This window comes from Ptychodera flava, chromosome 8 (assembly GCF_041260155.1).
Source record: "Ptychodera flava strain L36383 chromosome 8, AS_Pfla_20210202, whole genome shotgun sequence".
Taxonomy (NCBI): domain Eukaryota; kingdom Metazoa; phylum Hemichordata; class Enteropneusta; family Ptychoderidae; genus Ptychodera; species Ptychodera flava.
In genome coordinates this window covers 6,841,631-6,861,568 of record NC_091935.1, presented here as the reverse complement: position 1 = coordinate 6,861,568, position 19,938 = coordinate 6,841,631, and the positions used below count along the sequence as shown (strand labels likewise).

Genomic DNA, 19,938 nt, shown 5'->3' with positions numbered 1-19,938 from the left:
CACGACTAACGCAGAGAGAAATCGTTATCAGCATCGTATTAACGGGAATTTCAAAGAAAACGTGAACATTAGGGTACTTGTAGGTGTCACGTGAGCGTCACGTGAGTTGGTTCTACTAGAGTTCAAGAAACTTATTTCCTAAAGTTATCACTAAGATTATAAATTTATAACGTTCAGGTTCCTATAACATGACAAATGTAATAACCTTACTTATTATATTAGGCGTGTGCTCCTTGCGCAACAAAAGGGGCTTTGCGAAGTGTAGCCGTCGCTCCCAGGATGTTGGCAGTTAGTTTTGCACAAATAACGAGAATTAATATCAGAAAGTGTTTCGTAGATTGCCGCTCTTGGCGAAAGTAAATATCGTGGGCGGACAGTAAACAACACATTCCGTGGTCGTCGCTTGCCGATCGCTCCGGAAAGTGAGCACGTTCGATTTGATCAATCGCAGTCTAACAAAGTACGCTTCTAGCCGATGATGGCTATAATAGTCGGCAGTGCTTGAGAGTTCCCGGGACCCCAGGGGCTTCTTTTCACCGCCTGAAGTTAATACAACATACTTTTGCGACCGTCCATTGAAGAAACCGACAGAAAGAGGGATGAGAAATCTTTGAGTGTGAATTGGAGTGACAAATTAGACATTTCCCTTTCATAGATGTAAACGGCTTTGAAATCCCTTTCGAGTGGAGTGGGGGATTAAAAATCTCAATAAAAGAATTATCGGGAAGGACGTGAACCGCCTGCTGTTTACAAACTCGAAGTTTTATAGTTCGAAGAACTTTAGAGACCGCATTATACAGACGTGTACACTCCCGTGGTGACTGTATCTCATGATGATGTATCTGTCTTACGGACACGTATATTTTGAACCGTGAACACACAATGGATTTTGCCGTGGTTACCTCACCAGAAAATCACTGCATCTTTGCGCATAATAACAACGTAAGGCGAGTCGTTTGAATTAAAACTCTATTCTAAAACCAACAGCACCTTCGTTTTACATGCCAACATAAAAATGACGACCGCATTGATTGTGAGACAAGCAACCATGTTGGAAGCTTGTTGCAGATTGTATAGTTAGAGGAAGATGGACTGTTCTTTGTACGTTCGGGTGTCCGATCTGTTTTATTCAATTACTTGCACTGTGTACTTACTATTGATTTTGACACCTTGTCGTCATAGGCAATGCTTGACCGATCTCGGTGTACACAATCTCTTCCTTTTCATTCACTGACAGTCACCCATCCCGTCCGTTCATATTCCTCTTTTGTACTCAAAACCACAGTCGCTGGTGATTTGCTATACGCCGGATAGCCGAACAGAAGCGAGGCCTATTTTTCCCACGTCATGGACTGATGCAGTCAGGCGTACACCTGATTAGAAGCGAGTGCCTCTTCAGAACGACCAGAGAATGTGCCAGAGTTATCATACCGTTGACGGGCAATGATCTTGGATGATACGGTACGATTGCTTTCACAGAGTAATTGTTTATGTCGTTCACATACACACTTACTGACGGGCAATTTAACGTTTTTTTCTTTTCTGAACCGGAACAGGAAAAATATGTCAACCTTTTCCAAATATCATCCAAACATTAAAAAGTGAAAGTATATATGCTTCTGCAGCATCTCATGCTAGTATCAAAAGATGTTGCCAGCTATCTTACTGAGAAAAAGGTCAAGGATCCTTCACCTTGATCGGGTCATTCCATGGAAAATAAATTACGCAGTCCCTCGAATTGTTGTGTGAAAATCAACACAGCTTAAAATAAACAAACAAAAACAAACAAATAAATAAAATGCTGTGCAGTTCTGCAGACTTGTAACTGGTCGGCCTCATTTGATAAGCTTAACCCTTCGAGCGCCAAAGTCGATTTTTGTTGTCTTTATAAAACATACCCCAGTTGTTTGGGTTTTTTTCACATTTTTGCCAAAATTTTGATAAAAACCAGTAGCTAATGTACTGGGGCGTCCATTTGGTCCAAAATTATCAAAACGATTACAGAGAAATTCGTAAAAATTGGTAAAATGTTGCATTAGAATTTTGGTGCGAAAAATTATTGCACTCAGAGGTACCGGTACGCGGTTGTAAAATTGGTACTCAGACACTTCCGAAGAGCGACAAAAACAGGAAAGACGGCATTTAAGTGGAGCCGGGGGAATTGACGAACAGGTGTAAACAAGAGTAAACAGGCTACTGTGCGGCGACGCGTCGGCTGTATGCGAGACACGTTTCGATTTGATGAAATAAAAAATATGGAGAGCAAACAACAAAATCAGAGCATTCCCCGAAGGTTAGAATTGGAGCAAAGATTGTGTTAGACCACACGCATGTTCTCTGAAATGGCCTCGCGTAAGGCCGTTATGCACCAACGGATTCCTATCGACAATTAAGAGTTGCTCGCGAAACTTGTGCTCTTTCACGGATATTTTTTATGTCCGTTTTGAAGGCTGTTGTTACGCATGCCGTTTGTTGAAGGCAGTGTCACACTCGATCAAAACGTTTACCGTTTAGGTAATGTGTGCTGTTTTTCTCAAACATCTGTGATAGTGATACAACACGCTTACGTGGTAAACCAGCCATCCATATCTAGAAATGGCACACTCGTTTGAGGCTTGGCTGAGAATGACCACTGCATATGCATTAGCCATAACTTCTGAAGCATTTCCCATCGTTTTTTGCCTTGTTTGTGAACTACTTGTTCTTCTCCTCAAATTATGAACAATTTTCAGTACTCAAATAGACAACACAGACTGTATGTGTTACGGCTGAATGGTAAATTTTTCAGATTTTTACAACGTAACTCGCGCCGTTTCTATGAAAACGTACTTTGAAAATATTATGAAAGTCAACGCTATTTTCCGTTTAAGATATACGGTTTCAAGGAGAGAGAGAGAGAGAGAGAGAGAGAGAGAGAGAGAGAGAGAGAGAGAGAGAGAGAGAGAGAGAGAGAGAGAGAGAGGGGGGGGGGAGAGGGAGAGAGAGAGAGAGAGAGGCGGACACTCTGGAAGGTGGCAATGGACTTGGCTAATCAGGAGAGGCACATGCATAGCCCTTTCGAAGTACTCCTTTTGTCGCATGACTAACACCGTACCGGACCGCCAGTTGTCGCTGTTATCCGTTGCATTTTTTTTAGTACAAATAAATGCACTCGACTTGAAAAGCGGTGTAAACTTTTTGTCCTCCAAGTTTATGTATCCTGCTAATTCAATGGTTTATTAATTGAGGCCGGTAAAGATCCAAAGCCCAAGGGTATTTGTACGGCTTTGATCGTTTTTATGTCACCGACAATCTAAAAACAGTTAAAGCTGAATCGGGAAAGCAGTTCCGTGAATGTTCGCGTGCACATGGATGTGGGCGCCGGTAATGTATTGACACTGACAAAAGGTAGTAAAACCAGATTCAGAATGACATCGTTACTCTCCACTAAAATTTTGTCTTGTTCAACTCACGAGCTTCCGTGACGCAAACTTTGATAATCTCGTTTATGAAATCAATAATATCATTGCTATAGTATACAAAGACAGCAGAAAAGGCACGATGCACTAAGTAGGTCCGCGTGATTTCTTTCTTTGGTTAAGCATTCGTAACAGTGCACGGTCATGTGGTTTATTTTCATATAAGATGCACCGTAGGCGAAGGCTGGGACTTTTGCCTTGTAGTGATGGCGCGTTTATTGGAGATATATAATTCATTATTCAAAGTGGACCACATCATACCTGTTCAATGTAAAGTTTTATGTAAATTGGTTTCTCTTTGTATTAAAGTCATATTATAAAATCCATCATATTTTAATTGACACTCAATTTCTGCTTGCATCAATCGATCGAAAAGGACGCTTACATTCTTACCAATGAGGATAACTTTCAGTGAGATCTATTGCGCAAGCGCTGTGCCAATCTGAACGACGGTGTTACAGTGCGGACTCACGGCTTATAGTGGAATATTTTCAGGATTTTCCCGGAAAGCGTCTGTGAATCACACTGACCGTGGCGAAATAACCCGCAGACAAATGAGGTGGTGATCGAACAAATGAGTGATTTTAGAAGCCGGTTACAAAACCACAGAAAAATACTGCCCTTCTTTCGTCGTAAAGGGGACGGACAGATACTTACGAAAGACAATTTGTTGAAAGTTTTGGAGTTCGTTGTACCTCAAGGGCTTTGCATCACTTTGAACGCGGAACCAACTGAAATACGTGAAATTAATATATGCACTTCGCTCTTTGTTCATCATCTTTTCATGTGCATCCATATTTTGTATGCTAACCCCTTCCCCAACACACACTCTTTGAATATTTTCGAACTTGAAATTACTGTTACAGGTAAATCAGTAATACATTCTTCTTGCCGTAATCATGGATGTGCCGTAATGACGTTGCTCATCCAGAGTAAGTCTTCTTCGAGTGTCGGAATTTATATGAAAATATGAACTCGAGTCAAGGAAAGTGGCAAATTTTTCGCAGTCTATTGTAAACTTGCATGAGAGCTGTGACTGATTGGAAACTGCTAAACTCACTCTCAAATCGTACTATGCAAGTATGGTGCGTGTTTGAGCCCGTGGTTTGAGCTTCGTCTGAGAATATATTGATTCGTTTTCAAATTTGCATACCTGTCTATAAACGTCGACCTCCGAAGCGACAATCTACGTGCACGCAGACGACTCCGGTCGTTTTCACGTTTTCCATTCAACGCGGAAAACAGACAACTGCCGAAAAGGAAATACAAATTTAAACTGAATTGGATAATCAAATTGATTCTTTCGTGACTGAAGGATATTTGTTTCCAGTGGGAATTTTCGGATTTTCCATTGAGCGTGTTATTGTCCCGGTACTTTGACATGTGTAGACATCTCGAAAAGTTAATCGAATTCGCATTTTTGCATTTTTTTCCCTCACGTTTGGTACATTTCGCCGCAAATGACGATGCATCGGTCAAATTTCAAGCACTGATTGAAACGTTTTGTTGTCAAAGTCTCCAGGTTTCAAAATATTAATTTCAGGAAAATTTTGGAAGAGATAGCGGAACGCGTTTGATGGAATTAGGCAGATAAGCATCAGGGCTTGGTGTAATCATGCGGAGACGATGGTCCTAATTGAGTTTTTAGACAAGGTTAAACCGACCCGGTAAACCATTTATTTTGTTCGTTCTCTCGGAAAGATTCCCGAGTTTTGCATTCATGGCGGTCCCTGGAAACCAAAACCCAAAAGACAAAAATAGCAATCATGTTTGATGTATTTTGATGACGGTAACAACAGGTTTAGAACCTCTTGTCCATATTAATATTTAAGCTGTGCCTCTCTGTTTTCATTTTGTTCAAAACACGGAATGCACCAAGGTGGAAACGATTACATAAACACCTACCATGTAGTTTCGCACTGTCATTACTTCTAAGCTCAAGTTTGCCTGTTGTAGGATGCACAGTTTCTTCCAAGACTGAGATCATAGATTTACTAGGTTTTTTTTTCTCGTAGAAGCGTACTGAAGATTCATGGACATGAAATGTGTGCACACCTGCACGTTCAGTTCAAGGAAACCGCTCCAAATTCAAGCAGTGTTTTAGAACCAAAATTATTCCAAGATAACAGTCTGGCGTTCTAATAAACAACTTTGAGTTCAATAGCAGTTGCCGATAACCAGGGATGCCATCAATTATTGACAAAGCAGTCCGCCAAGAATTTTAATAAGGAATACTCGCAGCCACACACCATAAGCTGGGATACCGTGTTTGTTAACAAGCGTATGGCATATGGTGCCAGCTTTGTAAAACCGAAAATGTTAGTTTTTGTAATGCTTTAATCTATGATTGACGATATCAAAGTGAAAGAAATTTTCAGAGCAAAGCCAAATGAGATAATTAAGTCTCTGTGGTGAAGTGAAGCACAGGGAATTCCGGTCATTAACCAAGATAAGTCGTAAACACTTGAAGTTCAGGATGCTATCGTTTAAAATTCCATCAACGCCTACTCTTTGAATGAGAGTGGTATCTTAAAGGGGGAGAGTTTGAATTCCAGGAATGAATTACGGGAACTACGACCACTTACACCTAAACCGTTTAGTTTACGCTGTTAGACATCGCGTTGCGGTATTGTGCAGGAAGGCCACGGTTGTCATTCATCATGGTACGGTGGTTAAGTTAGTCGATCGATGGATATATGAGGGTATGAACATTGAACTTTGACATACTGCTATGTTACGTTCATTCCTGTGAAAATTGGACATCTCATCTTTTTGAATATACCTAGGCTAAGGATTGTACACGACAAGACAGGTGCGGGGGGGGGGGGCGTAAATCTTGCTAATGATGCGGCCGGGGGGGGGGGGGGCGTAAGCTCGCTATATTTCAATCTCCAATAAGTGCGATACCTGGTGGGTCTGAAGTTCACGTTCCTGAAAATAAAGTCTTTGATGTTTTGGGATCATATAGGAAAAACAAGATGCAGTAACTTTTTCATATCACGGGACTAAAAATGATGCAATGGAAAAGCTTATGAATCATGGGATATGTATGTAGGCGCCATCCATTTTTTTAAATGAAACGTTCAAAACCCTAAAAGGTAACAGATCATGGTTATTGCTGTCTCACTGGTCAATATTGTGGTTCCTAAAGTTTTGTAAACACACAAGGTAACAATCCTGAGAAACCATGACATACTTTCCAGTTTGAAGTTGAAGACATATGTTAAAAATGCCATGGGGGTTGTTCCCCGGTCATACTACCCCATACAGTGTACACACAGCAGCACTTTGCAATGATATTTTGAAGAAATGCTATCCAAATCTGAACTGTGACCTCATTCTATTAGATTATTTTCAACAGGAAGTTCAGCTTGACAGGTATGTAGTTTTGATTTCACCCTAACCCCCAACCCCCCTCTCCCACCCCTCTGGTTGGATCAAGGAATGATACAGGACCTAAGCATGTACAAGACAAATGTTTACATCTCACTGGTTGATGAAGAGTTGGAATCTTGATGCTGGAGGAAAGTCACATCAACACACACATTTCATTTCTTTGGGCTTTATTCTTTTTCTATAAATATCCCAATCTCTGTTATCAAACAGTAAACAAAACATTCAAATACAAATGTTGTAACAAATAACCACAGATTATCTTGTAAGGTCATCTCATCAGATAAGCTACTGTGTCTGATTTTGGTATCCTAAACAAATATTTTAATGTTTGTATTGGCCTAGATAGCTAGTAACTACTTGACTGATACAATACTTTTACCAACAATGCAAGGTCCTTCTGTGTACACATATATGAAATGTGTGTATTGTAGGATTGTATGAACCAGTAATGCAATTTTTTTTTTCCATTGGAACTTGTCATCCTGTTACCATGGCGACAATGAGAAAAGTATCACTGGCTGTGACAGAATGATAGTCACAACTTTTGATGGATTTTTTGAAGCGTGCTGCCAACTTTATGAGTTTTTCATTGAGAGGCGACTGGCAAACAGGGTGACTTGTGTACACAACCAAGTCGATGCTTTTTGTGAGGTCAATCCACTCAGTAACACTTATTGAACTACCTCTTTTACAGGGTTTAATTACTTTGGTACATAGGCGCAATCATTCTGGTAGACAGCACACATTTTATGCAACTTCCACATCATTTACTTAGGGGCAAAAACTTAGCAAAAATGCTGCTTATATAACTCTATTAGAATGCGATGATTTTTTTGACAACACTCAGAGCTGGGCTGATTCAGCAATAATGGCATTTAGGATAAATATGTGCAATGCTCCATACAGAAATAAATGTACCCTAAAAAAATGAATTCATGTAAACTTTATCGAGAGTACCATTTGTACATGATTTTTAGCACAGGGTCTACGTGCAACATTCCAATATTGGGTAGTTTACCCACGTGTAGTAAATCAATAGGGCAGATTACATGAACAAGTGCTAGTACGATAACTTCAAACAAGTTGAACTTTAAAACTTCCTATCACTGTTTTTTTTCCTTCCTTTGTTTTTTGGATACAGTGACACAATTAGTATTTTCTGGTCAGATATTTTCATTGAGAATGCCACTCTGGTGCATGGCATAGAATATTGCGATACTTGGCAGACAGGAGAAACACAATCCTAAAAGTTGACATATTCATTAGCATTTACGCTGATGATGTGTACTTTCTACAAAGCTTGAAATGCTGTGGCACAAACATTTATAGCTCATCCAGGGCTGCGAAGATTGACAGCAACTTTCCAACTTGTCAAGCCAGTGTGTCTCTTACAGCACTCAAATGTACGAACTCCAAAATATATAAAAAAATGTGCCTCTTACAATTCGGTGTATTGTGTTAATATCACACAAAGTTTAGAGCTAAATGTGAGTCCAAATAAATAAAAGGCATGAAAACTATTAAAACTCTTAATGTATTCAAATAATCTCATGCACTAAAATTGCATTGTCTCCTGATATCCATGTCAGTGAGAATACACAAAAAGTATTACAGCAAGACTCTCTATTATCAATAAAATAGTGACATATTATGCAATAAATTTCTAAGAAAGCATTCAAAGCTTTCAAATCACAGTTTGTGTGTTACTCTTTACAGGAGACTGATCACGGCACTGTCTTATCTCTTAATGCTCAGTTCAATCATCTGTAATATTTAAGTTGGATTGGGTTCATCATGCTATTAAAATGTCAGTTTTTTCAATGGGTAGACACTCACAAAGAGAAACAAAAGAATTTCACCATCTGACAGCATTGCTCCATTTTATCTTTCCTATCAACACACTTGATCTTCCATTTTGCAGTATTTCATCCTAGCTTGACTTTGTGTCATTTTCTAACCCTAAAGTAAATTGTTTCTGATGCTTGGCTTTCCAGCTAATTCATCGCTGGAGAGGATGTGTGCTTGTCTCAGCTTATGACTGGATACAACTGGATACAACTTTTAAAATAATAAAAACACCCCTGTGATGCATATTGTGTCTGTAGCTTACAAGGATGGCACTGTTACCGAGGAGATTACAAAACAACATAGGCTGGAGAAATAGTTCTCAATTAAATTCACTGGTTAAATATTATCTGTACATCACTTGTTCCGCTGTCCTGGTGGCTTTCCTTGTTTTTGTTGTCCTGGTTTGGGAGTTCCACGACCGCGACCACCGAAACCTACAGAACACCAAGGAAAAAAGAAAAAAAATTATCCTCAATAAAGAAGTTTTTCCTATAAGCACAGCTTTGGGGCAACAGAAGTGGGTAAACTGTTACGGAATTATGGTAACACATCTGCTGAACCTCATATGGCTGTATTAACTTGTTCATTCCCAATTCTCTTTATCTGGTCCACACTCAGCGCGTGTCACCACTGACAACAATGGGTTTAGGCTGAACCAGCTTTTGGAAGAATGACCAGAGACCAACGGACATGAGCCCACCAGGACAACCCAAGGGCTAAAAAAACCTTGGCAACACCAGCAGGAACCAGCAAGTGTACACATTTTGCTGGGAGAACACAAATATACATCGGTCAACTGATCAAATTGTGAGACATGTTAATTGTCACCTTTTTGACATGTTACCTGTTGTAAAAGCTAATAGCGAATTATAAACACGTTTCTTGCAGATGTAGCATCTGTTGTTTATTCTAAACAATGGAAATGATGAACAGACACCAGGTTACAGCGATTCAACGCTGCTGATGAAAAACAATGCCATCAGAAATTCCTGGCAAAGTTTCTTTGGAGGGAAATCTTTTTTTTTCGACTTGAATACAAACTTTGCAGTGAGTTTCAGTGATAGCTGTAAACAAGTTTGCGGTACAATACTTTCTAACAGATACTTGTAGTGTAGGGCAGCACTGACATCTGAATCAAGGGTTGAGTTGACACGCTCTGCGACAAGAATAGATGCATAATAGAGGCAATTCCGGCAATTGATGGGAAAAATGCCGGGCAATAATTGCCTCCACTGACAGCTTTCAGAGTCTTTAATTGCACGTTTATGGTTTATTAAAACTCCGGTCCGCTGAGAGACAGCCAAAACAATAACAAGTCGATAAATTGAGCAAACATCAAACACTGCAATGCCATTTAAAGTACTTTGTGAATTCACGGACTTCAAAATAACGAAAAAATACGGACATTTCATTGGGGAGGAGTGGTCCTCTGAGACAAACAAACTTCTATTGAATCGGGATACGACCCAATGAAGAATGAAAAATGTGCTTCTTAACACACCTTAAGTATAAACAAAAGTTACAATGACAACTCTATGGGGAAGCCATCTACAATAAACACCCAAGTCTGCACTGTACATACCATCATACATGCCACAGAACTATCAACATTGCTTTTTAATTCACTTTCTGTGTTATTAATGAGTTTGCTATTCTTGGGAGCATTAGGAATGTTTGTTCACTCCAATATACCAACTACGGGCTGAGTAAGCTAATCTTTTTTTTTACTCTCTCCCTCAAACACAAAAGAATGCTTTCCTCTGACATTATATTTTTCTATTTTAAGTTCGATCAAAGGAGGGAGTCTTTGAGGCTAGATTATATGTAACTATTTGCGGATGACCTCCTGATTGTGAACTCACTTAAAGTGTCAAAGCAATTGTATAATTAGTTGAATAGAAACGGAAAAGAAACTCTTCACTAGGGAGCGTTTTGATCACCAGACAAACAAACTACACTTGGTATTTTCCACAGAGCTCCAAAGAATTCCACACATTCTAAAGTTTAAAGTAAGATCTGTATACCTTACAGTCGCTAAAAAGTCTCTTTGTAAGATTTGTATGCCAACCAATCGTCTGACCATCCAGCCTGATGAAAACACAAATCAGTGTCTCTCACTGGAAAGACCTCAGATACTCCTGATTATTCCACTCCTGTTTTTCATTTTGTCATCATGCAAGTAATGTTTTGCTTGTTTTTAATTTTGCTTGACTTTGAAAAAACATTGCATCTTTTGATCAATTTTTTCTATTTCAGAACTCTGAAATACACTGGAATCAGTCTAGAGATTTCATGAACACAAAATAAACTATGTACTCTTAATAGTTAGCAGTGATGCAGTCTTCACATCTAACATTAAAAACTCTTTACAGACATCTGTAAAGACACCAAATCTACAATGACAGCATATCAGTGAAAAAAGTCAGATCCTGCGATTGATTTCCTCTAGCCATCTATATGTGTGATTTTCCTCCATTAATTATTATCATCATCACCACCATTATTATCATTATACTTATTGCATTTATTCTAGAAAATATATCTATAAATTGTAATATTGTTTTTCTTTATAAACTTCTGTGATTCCGGATGGCAAATGACAACCATAAATACTTATGACAGTGACATAATCATTGTGCATTCAGCTTGGGAATTGAGTGTAGTTTGACCAACATAAGGGTTTTGAACTGCAGTTTGACAAACCTAGGGGGCATGACATTCAGTTTGACAAACCTAGGTAGTGTGAAGAATTGTTTGACACACTGAGGAGATGTTACAAGCTCAGTTAGACAAACCTAGACAGAGTGTGTGAAGCTAAGGTTGAAAAAACTAGAGGGTTGAAGAATGTTTGACAAGCTCAGATTAAGATTTTACTGACTGACGACGAAAAGTTTGACTGAAGCATTTAATGACTCCTTTCCCCATCCTATTACGTTACACAACATTTGAAAACTGAGCGCTCTTCAAAGGGTTTGTTTAAACCACAAGCTCCTTGACAAAGTTTCCTCAAAAACACCACGGCATTTTCATGTTTGCTGTTTTATGCCTGATGGAAATCCACTGGTGGCATCATCAACAGCTGTGACTTGATCAATTCTACCCCTATCACTTACAATACCTCTTACCAGAACATGTAGACAAGAAGCAGTCAAGATGCCCACAGTAGAAAACAAACCTTTAAGAACCGGGGTCCCAAGTGAGCTGCCGTACGAAAACCAAGATACGCTGCCATGCATCTACATGTAAACTTTACGTCAGTTGGATTTAATGTAGTCCTGTACAGATGCCCTTTGTACAGGAATGTGGCAAACTTTTTTCAAATGATGAGCTGCTGGCATTTTGTGTATGTTTACACATGCGGGATCACTTGCCTTGATATTTTCCGCCCTTGAGGAAACAAGCGATCACACACACATCAACGTGAGTTTGATTCACGGAGTGTTTGCCCTCAGGGCTATAAAGTGTTTCATAAACAAATTTCTGGCACATTTCATCCATTGCACATGATATTTTTGTTGTTTTACCCTACTACCCCAATTTCCCTCAGCGTAGATTAGACCATGCACCATTGAAGACAACTGGACTATACCATGTAAAGAAGTCGCTACAGGTGACAATGATGACACAGAATATTTGAGAATGTTTCTTTATAAGCTTTCAGTAAATAACTATGTTTGTGCACATCTCAGGAGTTTGACTTCAAGCCATGATGTAGGAAGAGTTCATTCATTTTCAGTCACATTACGTCAGATTTGTATGTTGCCAGGCCTAATCTACTACCTGTCCTTGCAATATTGTAGGGCTACCCACTGAGAGTATTTCAGTACCATTGGCATAGAACACCAACCATTATGTAGTTTGTTGCATCCCTACGGCAGAAAATGATGACATCCCGCCAGCATCTTCACATGGTTGGATAACAATAATTGCCTCCATTAAATTACTGATTTTCTTGTGATCAGCATGGTTTTTTATCTCTGATGGTGGGAGGAGTGTCATTGTGTGGTAACCACCAAATCAACAGAGAGGGTGAGTATAACCCTCGTGTATACACCAAGATGGAATCCATCGCCCCTGCATATAAAAACAGCAAATCTAAAATCACCTGTAATTTATCTCGCTACTCTCCGACTCTTGAACAGAAATTTTCTCTATTTTCTGACATGAAGTGGATTTTGCGAAGTTTCTGAGAATAAAGCGGTAAATCGTTCATTCCCTGGGTTTTATGTCAACATCTTTCTGTGTACCATCACTGAGTAGGTAAATACCTTGGATTGCATGGGCTTTCAGCGGAAAATCTCGACTCACTTATAACTTTAGGACATTCACACCTATGATTTGTCATACACAAGTGAAAGTCATTATTTCTGTTATCATTATGATTCAAGTCACTTGAAATCAGAGTCCGATCGGAGTTCGATAAGATCAGTCGGGGGGAAATGAACATTAGGTGGAAGAATGCGGCTTATTTCTGCCGACTGGTAAATGATAATGCGGAACGACGGCCTGGATATGTACGACTTGAGAAAGTCCAGACAAGCCTACCAGGTAGAGCACTTAACACTTGAGTGACTTGCTTTAAGGAGATTTCTGACACAATAAGTCCGAGATCAAAGACTTTAGCCCCACTCCACTTTACCAGTTGATGCTCTCATTGAAAAACTCCAAGCCCCTCAATGGTGTCATTTCCACACACCAAAAGCCCCATACATAAAAGCCAATCTGCCGACCGGTACTCCCATTTTTTTCAAAGCAATGAGCTTGGAGAGGGAAGTTAATTTTATTTACTGCAACCACATTGCTGCGATTTCAGACAAACAAACCAGCCCAATTAATTCTCACAGGATTTTTTACCCGTGGCCTTGCTGCCTACAATGTTTCTTTGATTCAACGGAATTTCAGTATTCTTATCCATCCCGATTAAGACGACATTCACAACAAGACAGGGGGGAAGTTTGTCTACTTTGGTCAAACAGACTTTTTTTTTGTTTTCCCCTTTGGAGATTCAGAGCTCGTTGTTACTTGTATTACGGGCTCTGTAACAACACAAACAGCTCTAATTTTCTTCTCCAATTGATTAAATCAACACACTACTAATAGGTCTTTGGACTGGGACATGTGAATGGAATGCACCCAATTTCCTCTTTACAATCTGTCTAAGGGGGATTACGGAGGAATAAAACCTGCCATCTCAAAGGTAGCGATTTGAACGGCAGAGAGGAACAAGGCAGGTGTGAAGTACTCAGAAAGAATACATCTGGGAAAAGATTGCTCAGTGCACAGGAAACTGTAAAAAGATTTTGTGAATATCTAGCTCCCCAAGGTTTTGGTTCTGATGGACTGTCATCTATTATATCACACGACTATTTACAAGACTTGATTTGCTTGATGTAAAGCCGACATGAATCTCAACTCGGAAGATGTTTCAAAATAGTGAAAGCCAATATCACTGTACAATACACAGAGTCACACCCCCCTGTCACCACCTTCATTTGGTATGATCCAATCGTCTGCAATGGTAGAGTAGGGCCTTTTGAAAGGGCAGAAGAGTTTATTTGCCATTTTTGGTGGCCACAGATGGTCACATATGAAGTTTAGTATCTCTGCAACAAGTATGCATCCCAACTCAGCTATGAAATGCTTCCCCACAGGGATACCTACACCACTGTCAAGGCGGAGTGAATTTTGTATTCTTATTATCTTGTCCCATTTGACAAAATAATTCACAAAGCAAGACAGGTTGATTTGTGTCATGAATAATTACCATTACATTTTGTAAAAGACATTAACATTATGCTTTCAGTTGACTGATCTAAGCTAAAACAACCTGAAATATATACAACAAGTGACTACTGATTACCGGTTGGATTCCATTAAGGTAGCGGTAAAGGCTAGAGCGTCAGTTAAACTTCAATAAAACTATTAAAACATGAAAGAAGTCAACATTCTCTGTGGAATAAAAAAAACTAGACATTTGGGGTCATAAGCATTGCAGAGTTATAGCCCATTGAAACTTCTGAAAAACTGACCAAATAAGAGGAAGTTGGGGAGTCCTTAGTGTATTAACTATGGTAGAGGTCCACTAGCTTTTAAAACATGTTTGAAAAGGGAAAGTCATTTTTTACTGTTTTTAGGAAAGTTTGACAAGGCAGTGCTTGCATTCAGAATGCGTGACTGCTATTATAAATGCATTTTTAGATTCTTTGAGTGTCAAAGAGGTGTCAAAAGTGAGATTAACCAAAAGACTGCTCTTTGACTTCAAAAGAGGGGTGCAAATATGGCTTGTTTTCAACAATTTTGACAGAATAACAGTTTTCCTACATAATTTTATACCAATTTAATCCAACCTTTGAAATGAGATATGGACATGGAATTTTTACAGCCTATTAACAAGGTTACAGATAAGATTTGTATGGCACAATTTCCTGTATTTGAAGTACTTTTTGAAAAATCACATTTTGAAATTTGAAAGAATTTTTAATAATTTTTTGATGTGTAAACCCATGTAAAATCATAAAAACAAATTTTATTTACAAATCCTGCCGTACAAATCTTACAATTAATATGTGTCAACATATTTATAACTAATTTTGTAATATTAATTTATTATTAAATTCAAAGATGTAAAAAAAATATGAAAAATTAAATTTTAATATTGATTGTGTCATATTTCAAAATCATGGCTACAAACATACAATTTTTATATTCTTTGGAGAAAGTATTAACTAAGGGAGTTATCCTGAAAATTTGAACTAAATATCTTGATTCTAACACTTGAAACTTGATATTAACTCTGAGAAAAGAATTGGTGCAAAAATAGCCTTTACCGCTACCTTAACACTGTCCACAGTTCAATAATATTCTGTTTCCAGAAAGATATACAACTTTCAATGAATAGACTACTCATTATTATACATCTACCATCGAGAACAATAGAATTTAGCGTGCGCTAAAAAAGCCGTACGGAACGCCCGTTCCGTAACACGTATGGTTTCAAGGCACCCCATTCCCTGCGGCTGTATCTGCATGTTCACTGTAGAACAGTTTCAAGGGACCCCTTGGATGAGTGCCAGAACAAGTCTCGCGCGCGCTCTGTACGTACGTATGTGTGTAGTGCACACACTCAAAAACTTGCAGAAGCGCGTCCGAGGTAGCGTTCCACACTGGCGCGATAAAATCGGAAGAAAAATTGTTGACATTGCACGAAAACGGTCACTACTCCGACATTTTTATGACCCAATCAGGAATGTAAGATGTACAATAATAAGGTTATTACGAAAATACCGCAAAGGATGCACTCAGACATTGGCGCTGCGCATCGCCCGACGCGATATGCTGCGCCAATGTCCTCATGCATCCTTTGTGGTATTTTCGTGATGACCTCATATTCTGTCACATGTATTTTGCAATATGTTTGCTTCCAGAAGAATGGCAAGTAGTTTACCACCAAAAACTCATTTTTGAAATGTTCTTGTGAATCATGTTTGTCCCCTTTCTTCACCAGAGTTTGGTATAACCCTATTGTTTCAAATGGGTTGGCTTGACCCATATGCTGGGAAAAGGGGGATGTCATGGAAAATCAGTTGATTCCAAAGTTTCACAAAATTTCTCGGAATAATATTTCCTATGCATCATTCCTAATCTTCCATTCCTCATTTTCCTGAAACATTTTACTTTTCTTCTCTTTCCAATACAAATTTTCTCTCCCCATATTTTTACTCTTTTTTTCTAGATGACACCAGAATTGCTGGAGAAACCCTTAACTAATCCAGAGGCTGTGAAATCCGATTAGAAGTGCACACTCAATAGCTTGGAATTTCCTTTGTGGTTAAACATAGCGGAGTGTCTTTCCTAGTAAACAGTTGAAAAAAGTTACAATGTGGGCGTCTCACAGAGATGTATAAAGAGTAGGTAGAAATGAAGCTATTGTTTCTGCCTTATTGAGCAACAATACAAGCTCTCTTGAGTGGAATGGATGTCATGTATTGTTTTTTGCATACTGTTGTTCTGCTAGTATAAATTGTGGTTAAGTCTCTTGAGGGAAATGACCGGAGTAAGATTGAATCTTGCCAGTCACAGGTGTCTTTTGTTAAACAATTACAAATAAAGCTCCATTAGCTGTAACTTTTCATATGTTTTCAAGTATTTCTAGTTTGACGGACTAATTTGACAGTTTCTCACTCAACTCGCAAAATAATGTTGAAATGCCGACGGATCAGCTTGTCAACACAGCCTGTATTAAATGTGATGTCAACATGGCTAATGTTGCTATTGACAACCAAATAGTTTTGATTTGACTTCAACGAAACACTACAAATGTACTTGGTTGGCAAGGCCAACAGTTTCGTTTCCAAAATTCTTTGATGAGAAGAGTGAGAAAAGATACATTTCAAAGAACAAAAAATAATGAAAATATTATCAAAGAGTTACAGCTACTGTCCTTTTTAAGACCTTGCACCTGATTTCCTGTTTAAACACAAATCCTACCACCACAAACCATGCAGCACTATCAACGGATAGAGATATCCTTCCCACAGGTCGGTCAGTCACTGTGATATCATTACAGAGTTAAAAACCTGTGATTTGCCTGGTCTCAAGCTATTACAGCATCTCATAAGAAGGCTGCATACCCAATCCAATCTGACAGTGATTTTAGCGATACTCGAAAAATTCAATGACATCAAAGCCAAGATCTTACAATCAATATTTTACAATGATATCTTGGTACACACAGGGAACTTCTTTTGAAATTTAGCAGGACTAATTCTACATCTCTCAGTTTTAGGGGAAGAGGTAGTGAAGTTACAAATATGCCACAGATGTTTTTTATGGGATTACCCTTGGCATTCTGATGCAAATCTTGTCAAGGCACGTCTGAAATGTTACCAAGTTACAGATTCATTGCCCTGCATTCTCTAGCCTTGACAACAACAACAAGTTTTCTTCCATGGGTACGCAAAAGTATAATTCATCAGCAGCAGACTTGTAAAATTGAAAATACGCTTCATAATAAAGAAGGAAGCCTTAAAGGTAGATTATTCTGGGTTTCCAGGGTAACAGATCTTTGGGTTTGATGAGTGTAATACAGGGAACTTCTGGCTACAGAGTTCATGGTTCAAATACAGAGCACTGGGTCTTTTTGATAACAAAGCCTTGGGTAGACAGCTTTGAGGTTTCAGCGGTTTTTGAAACATAGGTGTCATGTATAAAGTTCTTTACGTGCAACAAGACTTGTATGTCACCTACATGCACTGTACCTTGCACATTGAACATAATCCACAGCGAGGTTATTTAGTTCCTTGGAAGCTAATATTTCTGGTTTTCACAAATAAATTTCCACTGTCAGTTGGCATTCCAGGGTCATCCATCACTTCACATAAGAAAGTTTCAGCTTCTGTCATTGTTATACTTCCGAGAATAAGAGGTTTTCTGAAGACTAGTTTTCTGAAGACTATCTCTACAGGTCAAATATTCTCGAAAGATTTATATTCATATGTCATATGTCACAATTACACAGGTTCATGTTTCATCACTGTCACAAAGAAACCATGGATATTGGATAATTACCACTCGGAAGCTTCTGTATAAGTAATATAAACTCACATAAGAGGAACAAATCAAGTTTAAAGCTACATTGTCAAACAAAGTAAGGCTGAGAATGGCTTATCATCAACTATGAAATGGTTACCAAGCATGATTGAGTGATTCTGCAAGCAATTCTAATGGTAGTACCGTAGTAACCATACAGAAAGAGAGCCAATATTCAGACAAGCACTGGTGCTGGATAAGATAAGTACATTGTACAGCTTGAAGAGACTTAGATTGGCAAAATAAGTAAACAACTGATTCTAAACACACTGTTCACAGAAACTACAGCTGTTCCATAAGTGGACAGCTATTCTACAACAGAACATTTATTAGATCCCGTCTGTTACTGTAAGCAGAGGAAAATGTTCAACACAAGTTCAAGGAAACGGTGATTTTACAGCGGAGAAAGTGATAGTGATATGTGTAGCACAAGGGTATCACAGAAGAAAGCAGCGTTGTTCAGAAATCAGGATTCCTAAACAAGTTGGTGATCCAGAGATATATTGTGAGTCAGAGAGTATTAAAGTGAGCGAATCAACTGGTGGGAATTTGTGTGTTTGCGTATATTGGTATGAAGTTAATCCTTGAAAACAACAATTCTACACGTGTTGGTTCTGATAATTGGAGTGGGGAACGACCACAAAGACGTCCGTATTCTCTTGTTTCAGAATTTCACCGCTAGGTGTATATTGCTTATTTTTTCAGCTAACTAAAATCGGGGACGGTCAGATTTCACATTTGCCGGGCTGTGTACGTATACCGATGTTTGTGTGTGTACATGTGTGTGGGCCTAAGACTCCAACAATAACAGGTAAGTTGAGTCTTAAACCACACAGTCGTGCAGTTTGCGTACAAACATGGCTAAACACCGGATTTCTGTAAGGAGGATCTCAGAGCCACGCCAAAGTTGATCAAGTTGCACCACTTTGGGTGTACTTGTTTCAAAAATTGTTTCTAATGTCAATAGTGCTAAAATGCAGTGAGTATACAAGATTTTTTCCACAGTGAAAGTAGGTGTGGTATGTCCTTTGTCGAGGCATTACGTCTTGCTTATCCTGTGAAAGCAAACCACTACACGCACAATACAACAATATTAACATTACTCTTTATTTTCTTAAAAAGCTGTTTTAGCATTTGACACTGACATGACATATCTTCAAACTTTGCCATTAACTCGGTACCGGCTGAAATATTAAATTTCACGGCGGCTGTTTGGTGTCCCGGGTGTTAAGTTAATAAGGGGTCTAGCTGTGATTTCAAGAATTTGAAATACACGTGGTGGTATGACTAAGGTTGTTGTACACTGTCGAAGCAGAAAAGTGAGAAAAAGCTGGCTTTTTTAACCTGTGAAACAGTAAAATCATTCTCTACTACATTACGCTCGACGATGACTGAATGATGATGAGATCTTAAGATAACTCTGGGGAAGGATTTTCTACATTGACTATGGCTCAATAATGAAACCGACCAAACAGAACCCTGGATAAACCAGAAACCTATCTACAGTGAACAATTTTCCCTACGGTACCATGTTAAAAGTCCTCTTTAAAGAGATCAACTATTGTCACTGTACTGAAAAAACGTTTCCATTGCCATTAGTGTTCAATAGGTTAAACCCAGGGATTCGAATGGACAACAGTACGCGCAA

General features: G+C 38.8%; 1 protein-coding gene across 1 annotated transcript in view; it reads right to left on the bottom strand.

Annotated features, from left to right (window-relative positions):
* Nucleotides 1-9,056: 9,056 nt before the first annotated feature.
* LOC139139492 (U6 snRNA-associated Sm-like protein LSm4) overlaps nt 9,057-19,938 on the bottom strand; it is a 30,732-nt gene continuing 19,850 nt past the window's right edge. The window contains 1 exon segment of the mRNA XM_070708404.1: nt 9,057-9,136. Within this exon segment, the coding sequence (XP_070564505.1) occupies nt 9,057-9,136 (80 nt within the window).